Source organism: Nestor notabilis, unplaced genomic scaffold (assembly GCF_000696875.1).
Source record: "Nestor notabilis isolate BGI_N333 unplaced genomic scaffold, ASM69687v1 scaffold460, whole genome shotgun sequence".
NCBI lineage: Eukaryota > Metazoa > Chordata > Aves > Psittaciformes > Psittacidae > Nestor > Nestor notabilis.
In genome coordinates, this window is record NW_009910406.1 from 755 (window position 1) to 25908 (window position 25154).

At 39.6% G+C, this 25154-nt stretch overlaps 1 protein-coding gene across 1 annotated transcript; it reads left to right on the forward strand.

Annotated features, from left to right (window-relative positions):
- Positions 1 to 223: 223 nt before the first annotated feature.
- Positions 224 to 24143, forward strand: KIAA1244 (KIAA1244 ortholog; the record flags this gene model as incomplete). Its single annotated transcript, XM_010009710.1, has 18 exons — positions 224 to 374; positions 981 to 1295; positions 2578 to 2711; positions 4168 to 4313; positions 6368 to 6547; positions 6933 to 7077; positions 8195 to 8317; positions 10427 to 10530; positions 11799 to 11943; positions 13883 to 14011; positions 14513 to 14689; positions 15261 to 15375; positions 16001 to 16103; positions 16742 to 16873; positions 18388 to 18518; positions 20132 to 20140; positions 21978 to 23208; positions 23952 to 24143. Coding segments are annotated over 18 exons (3662 nt in total), but the record flags the coding sequence as incomplete, so codon positions are not given.
- Between the last annotated feature and the right edge of the window lie 1011 nt (positions 24144 to 25154).

Here is a 25154-nt window from a genome sequence, read left to right on the forward strand (position 1 = left end):
ATTTTTCATGCATATAGGATCAGTCAAAAAGGATTTTTCATTTTAAAACTGCCTTACGTTTCTTAGCGAGAAATGTGTTTCTCTGTTTTATTTTTTGTCTAACATCCGTGTTCTTTTATAGCTCTCAGACTGTATACCTTTGTCATTATCCTATATACAAAACAGTGTTTAATAGCTGGAGATGCTAATGTGGATTGTTTGTTGGGTTTTTTTCATGCTGCAGTGAAACAGAAAGTGGAGCAGAAACTGGAACAGATGGGGAAAGTACAGGGAGTGTGCCTGCACACTGCTCATGTTTTGTGTATGGATGCAGTCCTTAATGTGGGCCTGGAGATGGGAAGCCACAATCAGGACTGTTGGCCTCATGTATTCAGGTACTCACCAGGTTTCTCAAAAGAAACTGAATTTATACCATGTTGCGTGAAAATAACAGGCTGAGAAAAAGGACTTTATGTGCTCTGGGAGTGTTCTGTATAAACAGTGTCAGAGTGAATTAACTGCCTGCAACTGCGTAAGAGAAAAGATGTTTTTGTTTTCCACCACTATTCGGAGACAAAATCAATGCTTAGAAACTTTAAAGTTACCGGAAGAGTCTGGCAGACGCAGGAACCTAAATGGGATTTTCAGGCTTCTTCACTAAACTACTTGCTGTCTAGGCATACAGGAGGCCAAAGGATGTAAGAAGACAGGTTTTCTATGTCTGAGATTTAGAGATTGTCTGTTTATGGTTTGAGGAAAATGTCCTGTGTGTCGTACCTGGTTCACATGCAGAAATCGGTGCCTGCAAGTTGGCAGTGGGTTACAATGTCAGCTGGCTTCTCACAGTGATGGGGCTGTGAAGCAGCTGGGAGCTGTACTTGCACTGTCCTTCTGACTCACCTCTGGAGTACACATTTATTCAGTGAGCCTGGTGATTTGTGGGGGAAGGAGGTGTTCTTTTGGGGGTTTTATTAATCTTTTTCTTCTCTGTTTGTTCGCAGAGTATGTGAGTACATCAGCACGTTGGAGCACACCCACTTCAGTGATGGTGCTTCCCAGCCCTCCCTTACCATCACCCAGTCACAGCAGGCACCTGGAGGGCAGCACGCAGACTCTGATCCTGGGGACTCTGCCCAGACGCTAACCCCTGAGCAGGAGACCACCCTCAGCAATAATCCTGTCATTCAGCCAGTTTCTATCCAGGAACTCATCAAGGAGAGCAGTAAGGGCAGAGCTTTTGACTTCCGCGGAGGCAGCCTGCTGTGTGGGACCAGTGCTGCCAAGGCTGTCCTCACGCTGTCTACACAAGCTGACAGGTAAAAATGCTCTCAGGAACCAGAAGCTTTGTTCCCACAACAGGACCAAAAGGGACCTTTTTGTGGTGCAATGGGGACTGATCTTTGTCTGTTGCAGCCCCTCGCTTCAGTTGAGTTTCACAAAAGTGCTGCATAACCAGCAGTTCCTAAAAGACCTGCAGGTACTGGAGGAGAAAGGACCACCAAGCATGGTCACAGAATGGCTAGGTTAAATGTCTCTAAAACACAGTTTGCAGACCAATATGTTGCAGACATTTTCACTATTTCTGCTATTCTTTCAACAGCTCAGGCAAGAGTTGAAAATTTCCTGGGTTTACGTGCTTCTAATAATCTTTTTATTTCCAGATGACATTTTACATTCTTTTTCTCTGCCCACAGGAGGATGATATTTGTAAATTCAGGGAAAAAGCAATGCATACTGACACTGCTTATAGGAGTTTGTGCCTGGGAAGTACCTTTTATTTAGGAAGCTCACAATACAACTTACTTCCAAGGATTAGAGAATAGCAGTACTGTAATTTTAATGATGCAGGCTCAATTTCTGCACTTTTACTTCAGTGTGGATTTTGTTAGGACTCAGTCCCAATTTTCTAGGACTATAGAAAGTATTTCATGAAAAGCAAGGTCAGAAAATTGTATTTGTGTTGACTTTTGGCTGCACCATGTGAAACTTCACTGTAATCTCTCTGGAACCCACCTCCTACATAAACATGTTTACTGGTTTAAGGGTACAGATTTTAAGTCTTAAATCTTAAGAGCTCATTGCAGCTGAAAATAACAACTCTTGCTTATATTCCAAAAGCAATTCTGGTACAGCAACTTTAGGTCTAAGACTTGAATTAATTTGTTTTGTACGTAAAGGGATGTAATTTCAGATGGAGCAAACTGGTGCAACTCCAAAGTTAGTGAAGCTGTGATGATATATGATGTGAGGACTGGGCATATTCTTGATGGTTTTTTGATTACTGGTTCATGAACTGCTTATAGCATTAAGATACAGTAATGGGAAAGCATCAATTCCTTTAAAAAGTGACTTTCTATTTTAGTATCGCAGTTGAATTTTCGAAGGTGTCTGGCTGGTCCTAGAGCACCCTACTTTCCACCGTCCAATTAAAGTTTCTGGATCAAAGACTTTCTAAGGCATCATGTAAATGAAAATAACCCTATGTGTCACCAAAGGCAACACATAGCAGCCATATACAGATATGGGTTTTCCTCTTAGATACATATTTAAGTGTTCATCTCATTAATTTTTCAATTAGATTCTGTTCTTTTACTACAGGCTCTTTGAAGATGCTGCTGACAAGTTAAACTTGATGGCACTGGCAGGCTTCCTTTACCAGCTCAAGAAGGCTTCTCAGGCCCAGCTTTTCCATTCAGTCACAGATACAGTTGATTACTCTCTAGCAATGCCAGGTAAATTGACTGAAGATCTCTTACAGAGTTCTGTGTTTCATATACACCTGAACTGCTTATAGAACTTGCTTTGTATTCTTCCAGTTTTAATTTCCTGGTTGAAATTTCAAGTTATACATAAACCACAGTATTTAGTCTAAGAAGATCTTTCTGTAGGACCAATTCAGTCTTTAGAAAAGGTTGAGTTCTTTTTTTTTGGACAGAGATCACATCCACACCTGCTATGAAACATTTCAGAGGGCATTCATTTGGTTCTTGGACTTCGGGAGTGTTAATTATACACAGATATTTTATCAGAGCTCCATTTTGGAACCTGATCCTGTAACTTGGGTGAACGTAGACTTAAGAGAGTGGATTTAGGTTAGTCATTTGACAGTGGGATATCCTCAGAAGTGTTCAGAAAATGGGTGACAGCAAACAAAGCACACAGCTGGAGAATATTAAATAAAGCAGTGGGATTTGTCCTGCTTTCTCTTCCCAAGCGAGTGGACCCATATACCTTACAGTACAAAGCCTGTAAATTGTCATTTCCATCACTGTGTCAAATAGAGTAGAAGGATTTAACCTGAAGGAGTATATTTCACTTAAATTTATATTGTGCCTTTAGAAGTCGCATTAGTCATATGGGTTTTGTTTTGTCCTGTGTCAGGCATGGATTTTACCTGGTGTATGTCTTCAGTGTAGTTGGTTTCCCTCCCTTCGCGAAGTGCTACTTGTCATTTTCTCAATATGACAAGCACTTCTCTTGTCTCCAGGCCTCTGCATTTACTGTTTTATTTCTAATAAATAGTGATCCTCTTATCATGTATGTAAAAATCAGGATAGAGCATGTAATGGCTTTTTTAATATATATTAAAAGTGGTATGCCCCCAATTATGTCTTACGTTAAAGATAAAAGCACCAGTGTATTTTAAATGAGAGAATGAGGTGTCTTTTCAAATGTTGTAAGAGCAATGGAAGATTAATCCCTTTCAATAGGAAATAATAAATATTACTGGCTGAGGAACAGAAAAGTGGTTTTTGACATTCTTTGCTCTGTATCCTTTGCTTGAGAAGAAATAAAAAAGGACAAATCAAAACTAAATAATTTGCAGTTTGTATTTTTTCCTGTAGATGTCACCAAAGGTTTTTGCAACTGCTCTTTTGGGTCTTAACATCAATTATTTAATTTCTTGGTTAACTTTTGCCCTGTTTCTCCAAGACTTTTTCTTTAAAACTTGGATCCATCTGTTCTTTTACCTACACAGGCATAGGTATTGCATTAAAATTCAGTTCAGTTGAATTGCATTGCAATTCAAACCTAAACATTGTTTTTATTATTATTATTTATTCCTCCACTACCCTCCCACCCCCAACTTAATCATTTCTAACCTGATTTAAATTCCAATTTAGACCTCTAGAGATGGAGGAGCAGCTATTGCTTAGCTTCTATTTATTTTCTCATACTTCCTTGTAGGTGAAGTGAAGTCTACCCAGGACAGGAGAAGTGCACTTCATTTGTTCCGACTTGGTGATGCCATGCTCAGAATCGTAAGGAGTAAATCTCGCCCGTTGCTCCACCTTATGCGCTGCTGGAGTCTGGTGGCACCCCACCTTGTAGAGGTAGGTGTGGGGGAAAGAATGGGAATGTGTCTGTTTAGACTCCTGTTGCGGTAATGTATATAGTGTGTCACATGTTGTGATGTTGTCCAAAAAGCATGTTCATACTTAGCATGCAGTAAACCAATTCCAGAAGCTCAGGAGAGATACTGTGTTTATTCAGGCCTGGGTGCTGGGTGGACTTTTCCACAAATCAAGCACACCTGATGTCAGCTTACAAAAGTTACAAGGTTGTGTGCTCCCAGTAATTGGTCAGTAATCAACATACAATATTTGCTTTGTCATTCCTTTTAATCACTACGCATGCTCAGAGGACAAGTCTTCACCTGGGCTGGGGTCTTTTTGACCTGTGGGTGTGATATTTGGTATTATAATGAAGGCAGTTCACTTCAGGACACCTTAAAGTTTAGTTTCATTGCCAAGTTGATTAATTGAATAGTCACTTTGCCAGGCTGTCAAATAACTTATCCTTGGTACAATCAATCCTGGATGTTCTCCTTTGATCTTTTAAACAGAACCAAGTCCTGGGTTTACTCATGAATTTCTTATTGTTAGGGAAGGTCAGCTTAACCTGTGTTCAAGTTCCTAGTATGTACAATAACTATGACTGCTAGCAGCAGATGTGCAATCTATTATATCAGTACTGCTACTGAAGAGAATGCTTTCACATAATTGAAATGGGCAGGTCCAGTGATTGTGTGTTGGATTTTGCAGTATGCTACTTCCTGTGTGTCTGTGGTGAAAAAACTGAAACCACCCCAAGAGGTTATGGGTAACTCCTTTGATCTACCTATTTTCCCAGCCTAGGTCTGCATCCTTGCAAGTCTTCCCATAAAAGGATGCAGGTTGTGGGGTTTTTTCCACATAAAGTCAGCTCAGCTGGGAAGATGGTGACATTTTTCCATTTCCTTCTCCTGCCTGGTGAACCCTGGTCAGTGGCATGCTAATAGCAGCCACGTAATGGATTTCAGCCATAACATATGACCTTTCCTCAGACAAGCTTTTAATTTTACCTGGTGAAACACTGGTGGGTGACTTCTCAGAGCTTTTTAATTTGTATCATTACTGCAAATAAATGTGCAGTACATCCTTTCTGTCAGTAAGGTATGTGGTGTCATCTGCCCAGGTTTATTGGGAGCATACTTCTTTTAAGATGAGCTGTTTGCTAAATTGCCATAGCATTTTATTTCATTCACTCAAGAAAATGTGTGGGCTGTTTTATAGAGGAGTTCAGACATTGGGGAGTCTCTGTGGAATCCTTCTAAGTGAAGTAGAAATAGCAGAGAATTGTTCTGTTGTATTCTTTAACATCCCTTTATCTCAAAAACTGGTGTCTCATCTTTGGATGACAGCCTGAGACCACTTTAAAGGCTTGTCATGTTTTGAACGCTTTTAAGTCTTTTAAGATCCCAAGCCAGTTTAAACTCAAGTATCTTCCATGTTTTTAGAATACAGAGATGCTCAGTCTTTTTGGTTGACTTCAGTGCAGACGAGGGCACTACTGGAAAGGAGAAACATGAGGGAAAGGACATAATTTAGCATAACCTGTGTAGTTCCTCGAAACAGTACCTTTATATCCAGGTTCACTTTTGCTTAATTTTTTAATAGCTCTTCCAAAAGTGATGATAACCTTCTAATTCTAAATTCTATAAACAGCCAAATAAAAAGTGACATTTGGTCACGCATGGATAGGTAAGGCGAATATATGCAGGAACTACCTTTTTGAAGGAAAAAATGGTCACACAGTAGAAACAAAAGACAACATTTCACACATGTCTGTTCTGTAGGTTTTGTTATTTAACTTATTTTTAGCTGTGCTTTTTCAATTGTCAGCAAACCTTCATGCATCTGTGGGACTCCAAGCAGCTCAAGAGTCTCAGCCATCTGTTTCTATGGCAGTACTCTCCCATTTTCGTTGCAGTGGCGTTCCTAAATCGCTTAGTGGTGAAGCTGTTTTTAGGGTTCAGCAACATGAAGTGCTTACCTCTCTTAAAAGTGTCTTACTAAAGGCAAATTTTTTGTTTGGACAAACTCTAATGCTCCTCCTTTCCCTGTAGGCTGCCTGTCACAAGGAGAGACATGTGTCTCGGAAGGCTGTCTCCTTCATCCATGACATCCTCACTGAAGTGCTGACGGACTGGAATGAGCCTTCTCATTTTCACTTTAATGAGGCACTTTTCCGCCCCTTTGAGCGTATCATGCAGCTAGAGCTGTGTGACGAGGATGTCCAAGACCAGGCAAGTCAGCCCTGAATATAGTGTGTCTGCATCTGGCCTACCGTGCCCACAAGAAGGATGGTCTCCAGAGTGTGCTTGGTCCACTTGAGATTGTTTCCCAAACTCCCTTCAAATGGTGCCCCTTAATCATCTCAAGGAATCAGGAGGGCTCTGCCTACCTAAGCCAGCATTGTGGTAGAGCACAGAGACAGTACACCACCTTTTAAAACAATTTAATAGAATTTTTCTGTTATCTAAAAAAAAAAAAGTTAGTGAGTGGGTCTAGACTGACTTAGTGAAATCTAGGAATGTGTTTAAAGCCATCCTCATTCCTTCTGAAGGTCTATTTATATATCAGTTCTGGGGGTTGGCTTTGTTTTTTTAACCTCTCCTATACTGTCTACAGGTGGTCACCTCTATAGGAGAGTTGGTGGAAATGTGTTCTACCCAGATCCAGTCAGGATGGAGACCCCTGTTCAGTGCCCTGGAAACAGTGCACAGCAGCAGCAAGTCAGAGGTTAAGGAGTATCTTGTGGGAGAATACTCTATGGGTAAGGACTTCCTGCACTGTTTTATAGGGTTTTTGTTTCCCTATCTTATTCCTTGGGGATGCAATAACTAATTTAATATTTTTAAATGTCCTACCTGAACAGTGGCACTTAGCAGTGGCACTGCAATACTCCAGGACTTTACTGAAGTATCTGGTTTATTAGCTGGTGTGGGAGGGAAAAAGAGGTATTATTCTGACTTTTTATCCTCTAGATTCTGGCAGACAAGTAGAATGAGGAAGAAATGCTTCAAACCTACTTGAATTTTTTCTTCCTTTTTGAATTTTTTCATTAATACTTGCTTATGTTTGAGCAAAACAGTAGTGCAGGAGTACTGAGCTTGGCTGGGCTCTTGCTACTGTCCTGCTAGAGAAAGGAAAGCATGCTATATAGAACCACCATGTCTCATGTGGCCTGTCTTTCTTACTATGTAAAACCTGTTGCTCTTACACATGAGCGTAACTTAGTGGGATAGGCAAGTGCTTGTTGAGACACTTAACCTCAAGGCTGCAAATTACTAGCACTATTTCAAACCATGTTTGCTGGAAGAGTGATTCTGCATCTCTCACAGAAATGTTTGCTTGTGTGGAAACTGGGTAATATGGGAAAATCGCTTTAAGCTGTTCTTTTTCCTTATTAGAAAGTATTTTAGTATTTTTAAATGTTACTAGTCACATGTAAGGGATATGGTTTTCCTACTTCACACCGATAATATACTTAGGAAAAGTAAGAGTAAGGCTTTTTTTTATTACTCTATAGTCTGAATAGTTTTCAGGGTGACTGCTGTCATCTTGGAAGTTACCAAGAATTAAACCAGAAGCCTCCACCAAACAGAAGTGTTAGCTACTGTGCAGAGTTCAAGAGCTCAAGCCCGCTCTTGCTATTTGGGCAGGCATAAGCTGCTATTTTTCACGGATAAGGCAAAGCAGGGAGTCTGTGTTACTTTCTCCTAAGGGCTACACAAATTACCTCAGGAACAATAGAAAGTTTTATTTATAAAATAATTTCTGTCTCTGCTGAATACAAGAGGTTCTACAGATTCAGTTAAATTGTTGAAAAACTGTTAGAAAATCAGCTTTATGGGGCATGGGGAAGAGTTCTCATCTTGTTATTTTCACAGGGAAACGCCAGGCTCCAGTGTTTGATGTCTTTGAAGCATTTCTAAACACAGACAGCATCCAGGTCTTTGCCAATGCTGCCACCAGTTATATTATGTGCCTTATGAAGTTTGTCAAAGGACTGGGTAAATATTTTTATTACTTTCTTTTTATCCTATTAAGTAGCGATATGTCAAACTTGATCCTGCAGAAGAGTAGAATTTGGTTTTATAATACACAGTATAGTAGGGAAGAGAGAGGCAGTGAAGAAATTGAGTCCAGAATGCTTAAAATAAAGACCAGGGTATTATTGCAGAAATGCTTTTAATGCTATCAATTCTTCAAGTTGTTATAGCAGCAAAGATGCATCTCTCTATTAAATGTCTGCTCCATTTGATCCTAATTTGCATTAGGACTTGCTTTTTGTCTGTCCTTTCTTCCTTTGCCCACCTCAGCAGCAGTAGTCTGGCATACACAACGCTGAAAACCGGCTGAACCTCCAGTAGGATCATGAGCAGGGCAACCAGTAACACTCTGTCCCCATGGCTAGTGTTTCGTTACTTTACTGAGGGCAGTGGAGCCCAGGCGTGTCAGGTCAATGTGACTCTGCAGTGTAATTGCGGTGCTTCACCAAACTTCAGAACAAAGGCAAATGGTGTTGGATCATTCTGCCCCATTTGTGTTCCCTGTCTTGCCATGATCAATAGAATTTGACACTTTTTATTGAACTGTGGCAATGATATTTTTCTTCCTTATGTAATTGCAAAACTTCTAATGAGTGGTAAAATCCATAGAGGTATCTGGGTCTGTAAGGGACTTTGATTTAAAAGACACACCTAACTGCAGCAGATCTAGTCTTTAATGCTACTCTCATCTTGTTAAGCTATTTTACTATCAATTTCAGCAGGGGCAAAATTCAGCTTGTGTTGACAGACTGGAATTGTAATTATTACTACAAAAGAGAAACAAACTTGCATCTTGCATGCCCAGTGCCAGTAGAGGGAACTCATATTCCTTCTGGAGAATTTAAAAGCCTGTCTTATATTTCTTTAGGTTTCTTACTTTTATGAGATAAGTCTGTCCACACTTCATGGTCAAGTGTCAAGAAGCAAGATTTTTTTTTTTTTGTATTAAAGGTGATAGGACTATGGGATACTTCAATACTAAAGAATAGCACATATATTACCATTTATGTGCATTTTAGCATAAAACAAAAGGATTCCAACTTCACTGGCTGACTTGGGTGATCTCAATAGCATACAAGACTTTAAAATACATTATGGAGGGAATAGTTAAGGGCATAGAAAAGGCTAGTAAATGTAGTGAAAGGAGAATAAAGTAGGATTTAATAAAAGGATTTCATATTTATCTTGTGGGGTTTCTTATGAGAGGAATAGCTTTTAAGGCAACAAAATGTTAATGCGTATGGACACTTAGTAAAGCTTCAGATCTGGAACTGAATGGGAAGTATTTGGTGAAACTGGAAAAATTATTATGAGCCAAATATTCTAGAGTGGGCAGAACTTTGGCTGAGAGGGGAAGAAAACAGACTGTGCAGGCAAGGAAAATGTTAGAGTGAATGGAGTTATTCAGGAAGGAGCTTTGGATACCTTGGAACTGATCGGCTTGTTTAGTACACTTGATGAAGCTGACCTGAAAGCAGGAGTCTGCTGATGCCACAGAATTAGTAATACCCATGATATTGAGACACCAGAGCCTGGAGCTGTCATAGAGTTGAAATTGTGAGACCTTCACACCTGAATTAGACAGCAAAAGGAAGTATTGTAGAACAAAATATAAAATGCTGTATTTAATAAACTAAAAGGAAGAACTTTTGGTAGAAGAATTTTCCAGGGCACTGGGGTGCAAATGAATAGAAAAATGGAGCATACTAATTGAGCAAAGGGTGAATATGGGCAAGTAATTTATACAACAATGGAAAAAAGTGGAGTGGGTCAATATGACAGGTGACTATAAGGTATGATTATAAGAACTCTCAAAGACTTTACTAAAGAGTTATGAAATAGGCATGTATTTATTAAAGCTTTTGTTCATATAAAAGTCCATGTATAAACTGTGACCAATATTACTGTACTGTTTGTATGAGGATCATCTGGTTGTCATCTAATAATATCAAACAAAGGATGGGTTTTGGATTCTACTCAGACATTAGGGCACAACTGAATGAAAATGGAAACCTAATGCTATGTTTGATTCATTTCTGTCCTTCCCAATGCTGCCTTTCCTGTCCCCAGGGGAAGTAGATTGTAAGGAGATGGGTGACTGTGTGCCAGGATCAGGACCTGCATCTACAGACTTGTGCCTTCCCGCGCTTGATTACCTCAGGAGATGTTCTCAGGTATGGTGAATGGGTACTAACCTGGCCTAGGAAACAGTTGTAACCTCCAGACTTTGTGGTAATAACCTGCACTGGAGAGTGGTGATCTGAAGGAATCTCATACCTTCTAGACCACCTAAAACGGAGGAGTTAAAAACACGCAGACCCAAGGAGCATGTGGGAAAATGTGAGTGTTCAAAACCTAGCAGTAACATACCCAAAGCTACATTCATTCTTGTTGAAACAGCAACTGTAAACAGTGTTTGGAATGAAGGCAGAAAAAAACCAAACAAACCATCCAATCAAGAATTCTCAGATCTGAAGAGCAACAGGTTACACCCTCTATAACACAGCAGCAGCTTATCTGTACCATTAAAACATATCTGAAGCTCAGGGCTGATCTCTAAGAATTAGAATGCTGGCATGTTTCCTGTAATCTCCTTGCACACAGTGCAGACCATTATCCAAGGTTATTAGGGTGGGTTTTGCTGATTTTATAATGTTTGTATTTCTGTAGCACCTACAGGTCTTTTTGTTGGACCCAGGCCATGTTTCTTCTGGATACAATACAAATGCGTAACAAAGGATATTATCATAGCTGAAAGGATTTAATATCTAACTTCAGAGATAATGGATGGATTCAGTACAGACTGAGCAGAGAAGAAAAGAATGAGGCAGCTCAGAATAATAAACAGCAGACGTATCAATCTGTACTGGCTATCTTGTTCATCTAAGAAAATTTAGTGAATACCTATCTGTTTATGTAATGTATATTCTGTCTATGGCTACATGCATCACATCACCCTTCCTCATCCTTACAAAACCCAATTCACAATGAGGCAGAAATATTTTCTCCTCTTTAAAAGAAGCAGACATTTTTTATCTTGTTATATCTTGGAAGAACAACAGGAATGACTAAAAAAGAAATCCTGTCTGTATATTGCGAATGCATCATTTACTTTAGAAAGGTCTGGTAAAATACTGGTAGCTTCCCAGCTATACCACAGTTCTACAAAGTGTGTGTTGCTAAATGGACAATCCAGGCAATGAAGCTCTGAAGTAAACCTGTACAGGTCATTTTATCATTATTTACTTAGTCCTCCAGAGCTCCAAAATATTCTGTGTACAGCTGATGGAGCTTCTAAGGTCATAGGTGCAGTCAGTAAGTAACAGTAATAAGCTTTTATTGTATATATGTGTTGTGTGTAACAGCTTTTACAAACTTTCCCATACATATTTACTTTTTCATCTCTTTTTTTTCCCTCTCTCTTCCTCCTCCCCCCTCCAAGTTATTAGCCAAAATCTATAAAATGCCCTTGAAACCCATCTTCCTCAGTGGCCGGCTGGTTAACTTGCCCCGAAGAGTGCAGGAACAGTCAGCCAGCAGTGAGGATGGTATTGAGTGCATCCTTTCTGACTTTGATGATGACACTGGTAAGTGCATTGAAAGCAGTACATGCAGAACTAATCAATTGCTTCTTCCACATGTCACTGTAAATGTTGCCAACTGCCAAAAGCAAAAAGGAGGGGAAAAACTTCAAAGTTTATTTCCTCCTTGTTGTCTATACACACAGATGTGCACACACAGAGCTTGAAAGTTCAGGTCATGTCACCTTCTTTACGTTAAAAGATACAGGTCATGTATGAGAAAAATAAAACCTCTCAGGACAAGGTAATACTTTAATTAATATTTTAATTACTCTGATATCCATAATACAACTAGTATTGATTTCTGAGAGCTAATACAAAAATAGTTTCTAGACCACAGCTGAAGTTAAGGAGTGAAAACCTTTTAAAGTTGGTATTGGCAGGCTTGCCTTTACCAGAAAAAATAGCAGTGTTGAGTTAGAGTTTAGAAAGAAAAAGAGTACATTTAAATATGTTTCGAAACTTCTGTCCTGTGGTCTATTGAGCTAAATGGTATATTTCTGAAGCCCATAAAAAGTGCTATGACCTTCAAAAAAAACAAGCAGCATTTGTATCCTGGTCATTTGTGTGGTTGTATGAGTTGTAGATTAATCATGTGTTTGAAGAACTAGATTTGTGTGGAGTGAAGCAGTAGAGGAATGCAGCTTTACTGCTCTGGACTCATGATGGCACTTTGAAGCAGTACAGTCACTTTTGAATGTCTGAACTACTGAGGTGTTCTGACCTGGCTGTCCCTGTGAAGAGCCAACTCCAACCGAGCAGAAAGCAGGCTGACTCCAGTGCCTTTCATTCACATGCTTCACCAGAATGACTCTTGGTACCTACTTTTATCTAGGCTTTTCCATAACATGGATTGTCCTGTTTCACCGCTACCTTGGATAAAGGAGACAAAAGCTGCTTTCTGAAAAAAATGTCAGCCACAAGTCCTAATTTAAAAAAAAAAAAGACACCACCAAAACCAAAACAAAAAAAAAAAAAATCCCCACACTTTTACTTTCCTTTTTCTGTTTGGTTTTGTTTGGAGTGGGACTGACACCCACCTTGCTACAACATCCTTTGTAGAGAGTGATGAAGTCCCCCCTCAGCCTTCTTTTCTTCAGGCAAACAACCCCAGTTCCCTCAGCTTCCCCTCATAAGACTTGTGCTCTAGACCCTTCACCAGCTTCATTGCCCTTCTCTGAAACTGGTTCAGCATGGCTACCAGTGGCAGAGAAGGTGGGCTTGTTAGTGAACCAAAGTAAAATTTCATTATTTTTTTTTTTGATTGAAAACTAGTTGTATCCCATAATCTTTTATGGGATAGATGTTTGCTAATGTAGATATGAACTCACAGTACTACCTGTATCCTAACTGCTGTTTGATAGTTGTCCAGCTGTGCCATAATCCACATTTAATAGACTTCTGTCTGTGATCTCTTAACATCTAAACATGACATGTGAGGCAGCTTGATGATACTTCATGAGGCATTATTACTGTTCAATTCTGGGTACCAAACAGAGCCAGTACAATTATGGCTAGTCACCTTGGATCCTTACACAAAAGCATAACCTAAATAAGTACAATCCATTCTGGGCAGCATTTGCAATGCTCATGAGGTGTGAAAACCTCCCATTAAAAAAGAAAAAATGAAAAAACCCCACCCAAGATTAAGGAGGCTGGACTAGCAGGATTAGTAAACTAAGAAAGACAACCAGAACAAGGTATATGTGGAGGAGGCAGGATGGAACAAAATAAACACAAACTTAATAAAAAGGGAAGGAAAAGCAGGCATTCATTTCAGAATTGCTGTTGTCCACAGCCATTACACAGCAACAGTGAACATGCAAGAACCTGTGATCTTTAAGTTAATTAATTTCTTAGCCTTCATCACTGTCTGAGAGCAAGGTCCACCTGTGGTCGATGCAGTATCTCACTCATGGTTTTTAATCTGTTTCCTTACTTGTAGGCCTTATCAATGTCTGGATTATTCTGCTAGAAGAATTAACAACTGCCATATCCAATTGTCCCCGTCAGCACCAGCCTCCTACTCTGGATCTGCTCTTTGAATTGCTGAGGGATGTTGCCAAAACACCTGGTAATGAAAGAGCTTGATTAAATACAGGCCAGTAGAGCCCTTACCCAAACCTCTTAGAATCCTAAACCAATTCTGTAAAGTGTGTTACTCATGCTAAAGCTGCACAGAGACATTCTCTAGTGGAAAGGGATTTTCTTAGAGCACGACCCAGTTAGTACATTGTTCTTTGTTGACAAAAGGCATCTTGTAAGAGTATGTTAAACACACTCTGTTGCCCAAATAAAGAGGTGGAGTACTCTATCAATTTCCTAGCCATGCAAAATGTCTGCCTGGTTTCCAGGAAATAGAAAAAGAAGCAGGTAAACAGTTGGCTAAGTGTTCATATACTACCTCACCACTAGATCTAATACAGCTTACCCCTCTCATCCCACAAAAAAAGTTTCAGAACCTGCTTTCTTTAGAATCACCCCTGGCCTCAAGCTTGGAAGAACTTACCAAATTTACTGTGCATATAGGCTTTGTAAGCAAAAAATAAACCACCACCATTATGTTTCTTTTAAGGACCAGGATTTGGCATTTATGCAGTTGTACATCTTCTTCTTCCCACGATGTCTCTTTGGCTCCATCGCAGCCATGGTGACCATTCTTACTGGGATGTAGCATCTGCTAATTTCAAGCATGCCATTGGCCTTTCCTGTGAACTTGTAGTGGAACACATTCAAAATTTCATACACTCAGGTATGTCATTGTATTGTCACATCTACTGATAGACATCAGTGGCATGTTACTTGGGGAGATGGTTTCATTGCTTTTTGGTTGCTTAAGCATAAAATAAGAGGAGAAGGGTTGAAAATTTCTCTTTGTTTGGGTTGGGGAGTTTAATTTCTTTAAAGGGTTTAGAATTGTGGCAAAAAAACCCCCAAACTTATAAGGGACCTATGGAAGTTATTTAGTCCAGCTTCCTGCTCAGAGCTGGGCTATCTTCAAAATTAAGTCATCACAGTCTACATCATACTTTCCAAAAGAAGATTCTAAGACTTTGACCATAAAGAACTAGAATATCAGAAACAGGCTCTAACTGAATTTCTCCAGTACCACTTAAGTCCAGATATTTTATAATGTTAATATCAAAAGGATTGTTCTTATTTCGGTTTGATGTGATGCATAGTTCAAAATAGAACTCTAGTGATAGCTGCATGAAAAGAATTTGGGTTTGCAAAGTCTCTAAATAGCAGTAAGTGTAGCAAGACTGTTAAATTACAATGAAAAGGCAATGATATTAAAACCAGTCTATATCTTTTCCTTGTAGATATCGGTTATGAAAATATGATTAATACTATGCTGAAAGATCTTTTCAAGTTGCTGGTAGCCTGTGTAGCAGAACCAACAGAAATTATTTCCAGAGTTGGCTGCTCTTGTATCAGGTACACACAGTCTGTTCGCTCTGTTAGCATATTCGAAACAGGATGTCTTTCTTTATATATTTGAAGAACTCATAGATTAAGTTGTATTGTAGGCTTCTTTCGAGATGTTAGACATCTATCGCTTGTTATTTGAATAATAAATTTTAGACTTACTAACCTTTTCCTGCTGTTTTCAGAACCTGTGATTTTAGGCATTAGTATGTGTACGATTCCCATAAAAAGCACTTATACATTACATATATGAAGTTAGTCAATAATTAATGCCTAGGAAAAATAATCAAGGGTCTTTCTGTTGGAATTCACAGGTCTTTAGAGGTAATTAATACCTTTCACAGTCTCCAGGTTCTTACAGTCATAATCAAAATAAGCACTGCATTATATAGTTACACAATGTGCGGTTCTTGTCCGGGCAGGATGACTACTTAAAGAGGAAAAGCAAAGGAAAAAATACCCTCAAAACTACAGTGTAATTACAAAAATAGGTCAGAGTAACAGCTGGGGAAGTTGAATATCAGTAGCTAGTTACCAAGTAAGCCTTTTGTGCTATTTTCAACCTTCTCCCATTACACGTAAGAATTGTCTAGCTCTTTCTTGAACATGGTAATGTTTTATCTTATCTTTGCAGGTATGTGTTAGTGACAGCAGGGCCTGTTTTTACTGAAGAGATGTGGAGGCTTGCATGTTGTGCCTTGCAAGATGCATTCTCTGCCACTCTGGAGCCAGTAAAGGTAAAACCGCCTTTTATTCTGACAGTCAAAACATAATCACACTAGTCGCTAACTTTGGACAGGTTGCTTTTTCTTTTTCAGAAAAATTTTTTGGTATAAAGCCAGGAAAAGAAACTTAAGGATTATGTGGTAGCTTCTGTTATTTTGCCAGTTCACAATGAAAGGTGTTGTATCAACAATGGAGATTGTAATCAGTTTTTCTAAATGTATACAGACAACACTAGTTGCTAACAGTCCACACTTGATTTTAAGTTTCCTTGCCAGTATGAAATCAGAAGGTGTAAACTTACTGTTTGATCCATTTCTTCCTCTGGCCTGGCTAAAACTAGACAGAAGACAAAGTTGCTCACTTGATCCAGTAGCTGCATTCTCCATATGGATTATTTCTTAACTCACTTTGCTCACTTGATCCAGTAGCTGCATTCTCCATATAGATTATTTCTTAGCTCACTATCTTTCTTGTAACCAAAAAATCCTGTCAGGTCACCACAGGCTGGATCACATAAGAAGTTGTATTGCTGATGGTAATGGGGTAGATCACTCTGAATCTTGTATGACACACAAAGAGATTGGACAATGCTGCAGCCACTAACTTTGTTTAACGCACAGTGAAAGTCTGATGTTGTGTCTCTCTATAGAACCTGTTGGGCTATTTCCACAGTGGTTCTGAAAGCTTTAGTGGAGATGCCTGTGAAGTGAAGGTGGCAGCCCCTTGCCTCTCGCCAAGTGCTGAAGCTGAATACTGGAGAATCAGAGCCATGGCACAACAGGTACTGACTGATGTTTCAGGGGAAGTTGAAAAATCTTTTAAACTCTGAGCTTTTCTTTATGAAAGTACATCTTTACAACCACCTTCCTCACAAACCCTACGGGCAAAGACTTCCTCATCACCTAACATTTATTTGTCTAACAGTAGTACTGAGAAAAAGTAAGTAGGAATTAGGAATGCCTAGGGTGGGGAAAGATGCCTAGGTACCTGAGGAGGACTGACAATGAACCTATTATGTAATGTGGTTTTAGAACAAGGAACCCTAGCATACATCAGTCCAAACATTTCTGATGGAGAAATGGAAATAGTAGTTTCACTATGAATCCTCATCTAGAATATCATATACATTTCTGACTACTCTGTTAAAGAATGATAAATTCAAAGGACAACAAATGCACTAGAACAGAGACTGTCATATGAAACTAGAAAAACAGTATTTGTTCAAACTATCAGAGGTGAGTTTGAAGAGGAATTTTCTCTATAAATCACTGGTATAGATTGCGGAGAATGAAGAGATTTTCTGAGAACTAGAGGATAATGCTGACATTTAACGAGTGGTTTAACACTCACCACTAACTCCTAATCAGCAGAGCAAGCTTGGAGACAACCTTCTCGGGTCCTTTTGACTGCAGTGGAGGTTGTTCACTTTATGAATGTGGTAATATGAAACAAGTTTCTTGAAATACAGCAGACAACTTAATGACCTGCAGGGTACCATGAAACTGTGAATATTGTATGACAGTTTCAGCATGGGAAAGCAGCTGAATTAAAAGAGCCAACAGCTGTTAGGTGTCAGTTTCTGACTTGATTAATCATATCCTGATGCTGCTTGAAAAGCTGATACAGACCAGGATTTCTGATCCTGTAATAATGTGGCAGTGACAGACTTTTTGTTTGAATGGAAAAAGTGTTTTAAGTTTTAAAGATGCAAAAGTCAAGAAAGTGGGGAATGTCGCATATATGCTTTTCTTGTAGTCACTATCCATGGCAGTCCCTGAGGCCTTCTTAGTGAGGATTTAATACAACTCATAAGCTACAAAACAAAGCTGCAGCAACTGAGAGGTTTCTTTCCCGTTTCTCACCCAAAGAATTGCAAGTTGGGTGTCTGTTTTAACTCCACGGCTTAAAACAAGCCTTCCAACAAATCTTTCTAGGTACAACTATGCAAACAGGTCCTTGTCTCCACTATACATGGTATTTTCTGATAGTAGCATACAGACAGCAGAAAGCTTGTTTTAGTATTTGGTATTATGCCTTATAGAAGTTGAAAGTAAAAGATGTCTGCCTTTTGCCCTGTGCTCTGCTGGGTGTCTGGAGGTAGGCTCTGAGGCTGTTTTACCAAAGCAGCATGCTCCACATAAGGTCTGCTGGAGTGATACCTTGCGTTTTCTCCATCATTGTAAAATAAGTTATCGTAACAGATCTTTCACAATGCAGGAAATCCTATTCTCAGCCCTTCTCCTCCAGGGACCCAGTGAAAATGCTAAACTGTTCATGTAACTTGTTGTTTTCTAGGTCTTCATGCTGGAGACTCAGTGCTCCCCGAAGACCCCTAGCAACAAGGAAGGGTTTGAACATGCCCAGTCGTGCGTGCTCATCATTGACCTGCCACCAGATAAGAAACCAAATGGGCATACCCAGAGAAGGTAAAATATCGTATTAGGAAAAGGCTGTGTCACTAAAAGCAAGATAAAAAGACTGGCAGAGATGTGGCAAACTGCCTCTCCACAGGTCTCATAAAAAAATTAAATGCACCAAACAAAAATTAGGTTTTGTGAGAAACGAGACAATAGGTTACTACTCCAAATGTTCCCATCACCATATACTGGTGAGCAGGTATGTGCAAGAGCTGTTATAGTTACAGATGAGCCTGAGTTAGGGTCTATAACGTGTCCCTTAGAAACTTAAGTAAGAAAATGCTTCTAATAGATAGTAAAAATTGGTAGGTTACAAATACCTGAAGGATACATAAGGTCACGCAAAGCCTTCAAGTAGAGGAAATGCAGGTTAAATTAAGAAAAGAATTCTCATAGGAAACACTAGGAAAATCTTTCCATTATTGAGATTCTTTTCTTTAACAAGTAGAGTTAAAAATTTCTGTTTGAAGAAAGCAGTGAAAGTACTGTTATATTTGTAATGATACCTAGCAAATGAAATAATGTCTGCTTCACTAATGGTCTTTTAAAGTCAGTATTACTGGATGAAGAAGCTAGAAAACATTAATGTATAAACTGGAGAAGTGTAAATTGAAGAAATCACATCCAAAGCTGCAAAACTGTCAACATATTGATCTAGGGAACATTGGTTTTGCTTGTCACTTTATTTTTGCGTGAGTCCTTCTATATATTACCACCTCAGAAACTCATGCATTTGCATGACAATCAGATCCTGTCAAAGAATATTTCTTTTTGCTTGCACTCAGTTGTTTAAACAACTGCTGTAACTTCAATAGGGACAGAATTAGAATTCTGCATTCAGGGTTTGTGTTTGTATTGCAAGGTATGTAATACATGGCATGAAATTGTCTTTTACTAGATACCAATTGTCTTTTACTAGATACTAGTGGCATCTAGTACCGCTTCTGTACCACTTCAGGCATTCTCATTCAAAACTAAACCATTGCTTTAAACAAGGAGCCAGAATGTGATGGATGGAAAGAAAGACCATGGAAGATGTCTGTATTCTTACACAGCCATACAGAAGTTTCCCCCAAGAGCAGGTGCTCTGTTCCCTAACCTTTGGAGAACAAGGCCCTGCACAAAGAAAGGTTGAGATCACAGTCTAAACCCTTCCCTTGTGGCAGGAAAATACCTGCTTTATCCAAAGGTTTGCAGATCATTCTTGTTATAATGATGCAAAGCAAGATTGGAGTACACCCCTCTCATGCCACATAAGGCCATGCAAATCTAAGAGGCTATGTTTGTAAAGGTAGCATGGGTCTTGCTTGTCTTTAAACAAATAAAGAAAGCTTGCAATTAATACAAACTCTGAATGCACTCACACTGTGCTTTGTCTAAACAACTGCAAAAAGTGTATATGCCAATGGGCAAATGTTACCCCAGCAACACTCATTTTTCACCAAAACAGAGCTCAAAAGTTGACTGTGCCACTGTTTTTCATATTATTTGCTACAGCAGTGCAGTAATATCCAGTCTTGCATGCTAGTAACTGTGGCCTTTCAAAAGTTTTGCTTTAACCTTAGTGGGGTTTCTCTTCTCCCTTTTTGCTTTTGTTTCCTTAATGCTGCATCGTTTCACAGGAAGCTGGGGTAAGGGAGCTTTTCTTCTTCCTAAAAAGTAATAATATATTTCAGTTTGAAACTTTGGGCAGAATAAGAAAATCCTGTCCTTAACCAGATTTGGCATTGTGTGTTTTCGACTATAGTTCTGTACTAATTTCTTTTGGGATTGAGCAGGACTTCAAACTGTCCTTGTAACTTGCCTTTTTGGCTTTTACAAGGAAATCAGATCTCCTTTATTCTGATCCTGCTTTTGGAACAGGATTAGTCTCCTGAAATCAATGCAAGCACTCATTTAACTTTATATATGCTCCTAAGAGCTTTTCTGAGTCAGAGTCTCTAATGATTTTTACAGCAGAAAACAACTTCCCCATAAAAAGCTCCAATGTGTATATTAATCATCAAGATTTTAGCATGGTCAGATAATAAGGCTACTAAATTCTACTAATATATCAGCAGTGACAGCTGTGTCATGGTAAGCAAACTGACACAGATAAATCAACCCAAGCAGCACAGTTTTGTCTGAACTTGTTTTTTTTTTTAAATGTTGCATTCTCTAAACTTAGTTTTGCTATGATCTCTCAAAAAAAAAAAAAAAAAAGAGAGACTTTTTGGTTTTGTATTTTTGAAACACTTTTGAAAGTTGTTTAATGAAAGTAGAATAATTTTTGCAACAAAAGAATTTAAAGGTCTACAACTGAACGTCTCATGTTACATGAATTTACTTTGACTTAGACCTAAAACTTCAGTATTGCAAGCAAACTGAAAAATTTTTCTCCTTGATAGCACTGCTAATTAAAATGTGACCCAGCATAGTTCCCTAAATCAAAACAAGTATTACTATGTGTGAACACAGTGTCAGCTCCAATTAAAACATCACCACTGTAATCTTACTCAAAGGCTCTTTCTTAAAAGCCTTAAGACAGGTTTCATAATCTATAAGATAGTTTATAATTTTAAATCCATGAGATACCAGACAACAACAATCCTGTCCACCATTTCTTCTTAGCCCCCTTGCCTGTAGGCCTTTCAATGTTGTTTACTGGTGAATGACCTGAAAACTTTGGTGGGAGGAATTTGCCATTCTTGGCTTCAATTAAAAAATCAATGAGATCTAGAACAACTCACAGCATCTGTAACAGGAGCACAGCTAAGAATCACCCAGGACTATACGTGAGAAACAGGGTTAGGAATAGGTGTTTCCATGCTAGGCTTTCAGTGTTCAAGTTGAAGTCTTAAGAGCAAAGAGTGAAATGTGCCTTCAGCAAGACTAAAGCTTTCTTGCATGCTCCATTGCACTGCTGCTGTTTCTGTAGATGTTTTTTGTTGGTTGGTTGGTTCTCCATGTTTTATTTTTAAGTAGTACTCCTGGCATTAACGGAAATGGAAACCAAGTATCAAACTAGTTTTAGCCTCCATTTGTCATGGCAAAGTTAAGGTTGGCTGAAATACCAATGGAGGAATAACTTTGTTAACAAATTCCTGAGTTATAGCAAGCTAAAATGTTGAAAGAACTTGCAGCTGCCATGAAATTGAAACACAGAATATTTAATCCCTCAGTTGGACATCTCTGGAGAAAAGCACAAAAATTATAAGAGAGCTTTGTTTTAATACCATCTCTGCAACAAGTGTCATTAGCATGCTTGCTATAGGTGGTTATTTTTCTTAACTAGGATAAGTGTCTTCCTTTCTAGGACAGTGTTTGAAAGAATACCTGAAAGACACCTTTATCTTCCTCTACTTTTTTGTAACAAAGCTGTGAAAATTTGGCCTTTCACATTAGATTCTAAACCATGAAGTATTCCTGTAAAAGCACAATGCACCATTTTAATTTTAATTTTTTCCTTCCCATGCTTGGTTTACCAAGTATTCCTTTCAGGACAATAGTGGTGAGTTTGCTGTCCCACCAAGTATTGCTCCAGAATTTATATGACATCTTACTGGAAGAATTTGTGAAAGGCCCCTCTAACTTGGAGGAGAAAATGACAATACAAGTACCAGAAAACAAGTTGGCTGGTTTTCTCAGGTACATCTCCATGCAAAACCTGGCTGTCATCTTTGACTTACTGCTGGACTCCTATAGAACAGCCAGAGAGTTTGACACCAGACCTGGGTTGAAATGTTTGCTGAAGAAAGTTTCTGGCATTAGCGGAGCTGCCAACTTGTATCGCCAGTCAGCAATGAGCTTCAACATCTACTTCCATGCTTTGATTTGTGCAATCCTGACAAACCAGGAGAACATCACTGCAGAGCAAGTGAAAAAGATCCTCTTTGAAGATGATGAGAGAAGCACAGACTCATCACAGCAGTGTTCTTCAGAAGATGAAGACATTTTTGAAGAAACTGCCCAGGTCAGTCCCCCACGAGGGAAGGAGAAGAGACAGTGGAGGGCTCGAATACCATCTCTGAGTGTACAGCCTGTCAGCAATGCAGACTGGGGATGGCTTATCAAGCGGCTTCATAAGCTCTGCATGGAACTGTGCAACAACTATATCCAGATGCATTTGGACTTGGAGAATAATGTAGAGGAGCCTCCATCATTCAGAGGCGACCCTTTCTTCATTTTACCATCCTTTCACTCAGAAACCTCCACCCCGTCGACTGGAGGGCAGTCTGGGAAGGACACACCATCGGAAGATGACCGGAGTCAAATCAGGGATCAACTGGGAGACAGCCTGACACCCCGAGGAGGGAGTGGAGAAATACTGCTGCTACCCCCACCCCTAAGTCCTAAACCAGAGAAAAAAGAGCAAACCAGGAAAAAAGAATGGTGGGAGAGTGCTGGCAACAAGATCTACACCATAGCCGCTGACAAAACTATCTCCAAGCTCATGACAGAATACAAGAAAAGAAAGCAGCAACAGGCCATGACATCCTTCACCAAAGAGGTCAAAGTGGAAAAGAAAGGGGAGCTTCTCAGTTCAAGAGGGCCAGACTCACCCATACTCCAGCGGCCACAACATCTTATAGATCAAGGGCAAATGAGGCATTCATTCAGTGCTGGTCCAGAGATCCTGAGACAAGAGAAGAGACCACGCTCAGGATCCACAGTCAGCTCCCTGAATATATCTGTTAGGGATGCCGAGGCCCAGATACAGGTAGGACATGCCTGTGGACTGCCAGCAATAATAGCAATAATTAAAAAGATACCTATTTTTTTTCTATACTTTGCTTATTATAATCTCTTCATTAAATGTCTTCATTACTTAAAGAAGTTGTCATGATGAGGACTGAATATTCAGAAGCTGGCACTGATAAAAACCTGATTCTGTTTTATCCAAAGAAAATCAGTCTTCAGGGAAGTGTTATCAGACATACACTAGTACAGCTTTCAAGAGTGCTTCTGTGACTGGGGCCAAAGCTGCACTTAGTCTTAGGAACTAGCAGCCTACAGTGAACCCATTGCTTACTGCTAAGGGCTCTAGCCCACTTAATGCTTTTGAAAATGTCATGCTGCCTGTTACAATGCTTTGGTACTTAACAAGGGGTTTTGCTAATTCCACAGCAGAAATAGCAGGCTCCATTGCTAAACAGAAACTCGCTGCTTGCGTGTCCACGTGAGCAAATCCGTGAAAGCCTCAAACTTTGTTCACTGTGGGATGAAATAAAAGGTGATGAATGATGAGCACGATACCTGCAATACAAAACCAAACAATGACTTACAGTACTGAATGTGAATTAGGAAGACACAGTAAACATTAAATGAATATGCTGGTATTACTCAGTCCTTTTTCATGAAGCCACAACCACCAGATACCTTATTTTCTGCCTCAACCAATTGGGCTCACCTATTTAGAAAGGTCTTCTAAAGAGTCTTTTTTTGTATCCAATTTGTTTGTAGGCATGGACCAACATGGTGCTGACAGTTCTCAACCAGATTCAGGCCCTGCCAGACCAAACTTTCACAGCCCTGCAGCCAGCGGTGTTCCCCTGTATCAGCCAGCTGACCTGCCATGTGACAGATATCCGTGTCCGCCAGGCAGTACGGGAATGGCTGGGAAGAGTGGGACGAGTTTATGATATCATCATTTAAACCTATCTGTGCTCTGTTGCAAAGGGGGGAAGACATCAAAGGTATACAGCAAAGAAGTACTTGGGGTTCATTAATTGCCTATTTGTTGGTGGTACATTAAGTAACAATGAGCTTGTCGATGTATATCTTCTATCTGCTTGAGACTGTGTCCCCCTCACTCACACTAGCAAAGGAGGCAAAGCATGAGTATGTCCAGCATGGTCTGAAATGGCCCCAGAACCCAGAAACTGCCAGTAAATCAGGCTGGTAACCTAAGGGGCTGATACATTTCAGTAGCTTTCATTTTAATTCAAATTTGCAACAGTGGGAGCCACAATAAACTGAAGCAGAACTTCCACGCTTACAATTGGCTGTGAACACAACTCTCTTCTGGATGTCAAACCAGGCCAGTAAACCTGTGTAACTTTAAAAAAAGAAATAAATAGAAGGCAGGGAAAAGGTGGGGCTGTAGGACAAGTAAAAAGCTGACAGTTGTTTAGGGTAACTTTTTTCTCTTCTGAAATTAGCATGAGAGAAGAAAGCCAAATGAAGGTTATTCTAGTAATTGTAGTTACTAATATGCCTCACTCACTAGAGAAAGTGGAAATTTATTTCGCTCTCAGCGGAGCCTTTGAAGTCTGGTCACATTTGGGGTAGCTAATAAGTGACTATTAAAGTATCCCAAGTCTAAAACTGGTGAACCAAGCACAGACTATTCGTCCTTTCATTGCTCTTGTGGAGTATTGCTTGAAGAAAAATGGCACTGTCAGAGCTGCCCTCTCTATGATACTACTCAGTCTGCCTCTTCAGCTACACTTCCAGCTGATCGTTTTTTCCATGTGTCTAGTTCCTCCTAAGGGCAACAGGGAAGTTTGTTTTGCTGTTTCCTGTGAAGCTGCAGGAGATGACACACCACAGAGCAAATACCAGCATGTGCCAATATCCAACATTCAACTTAACAGAGTAGAGATAAAGTGTTCTGGTTTAAGCAACACTGCAGCTAAGTTAGTGTAGGCTTCTAACTGGAAATGT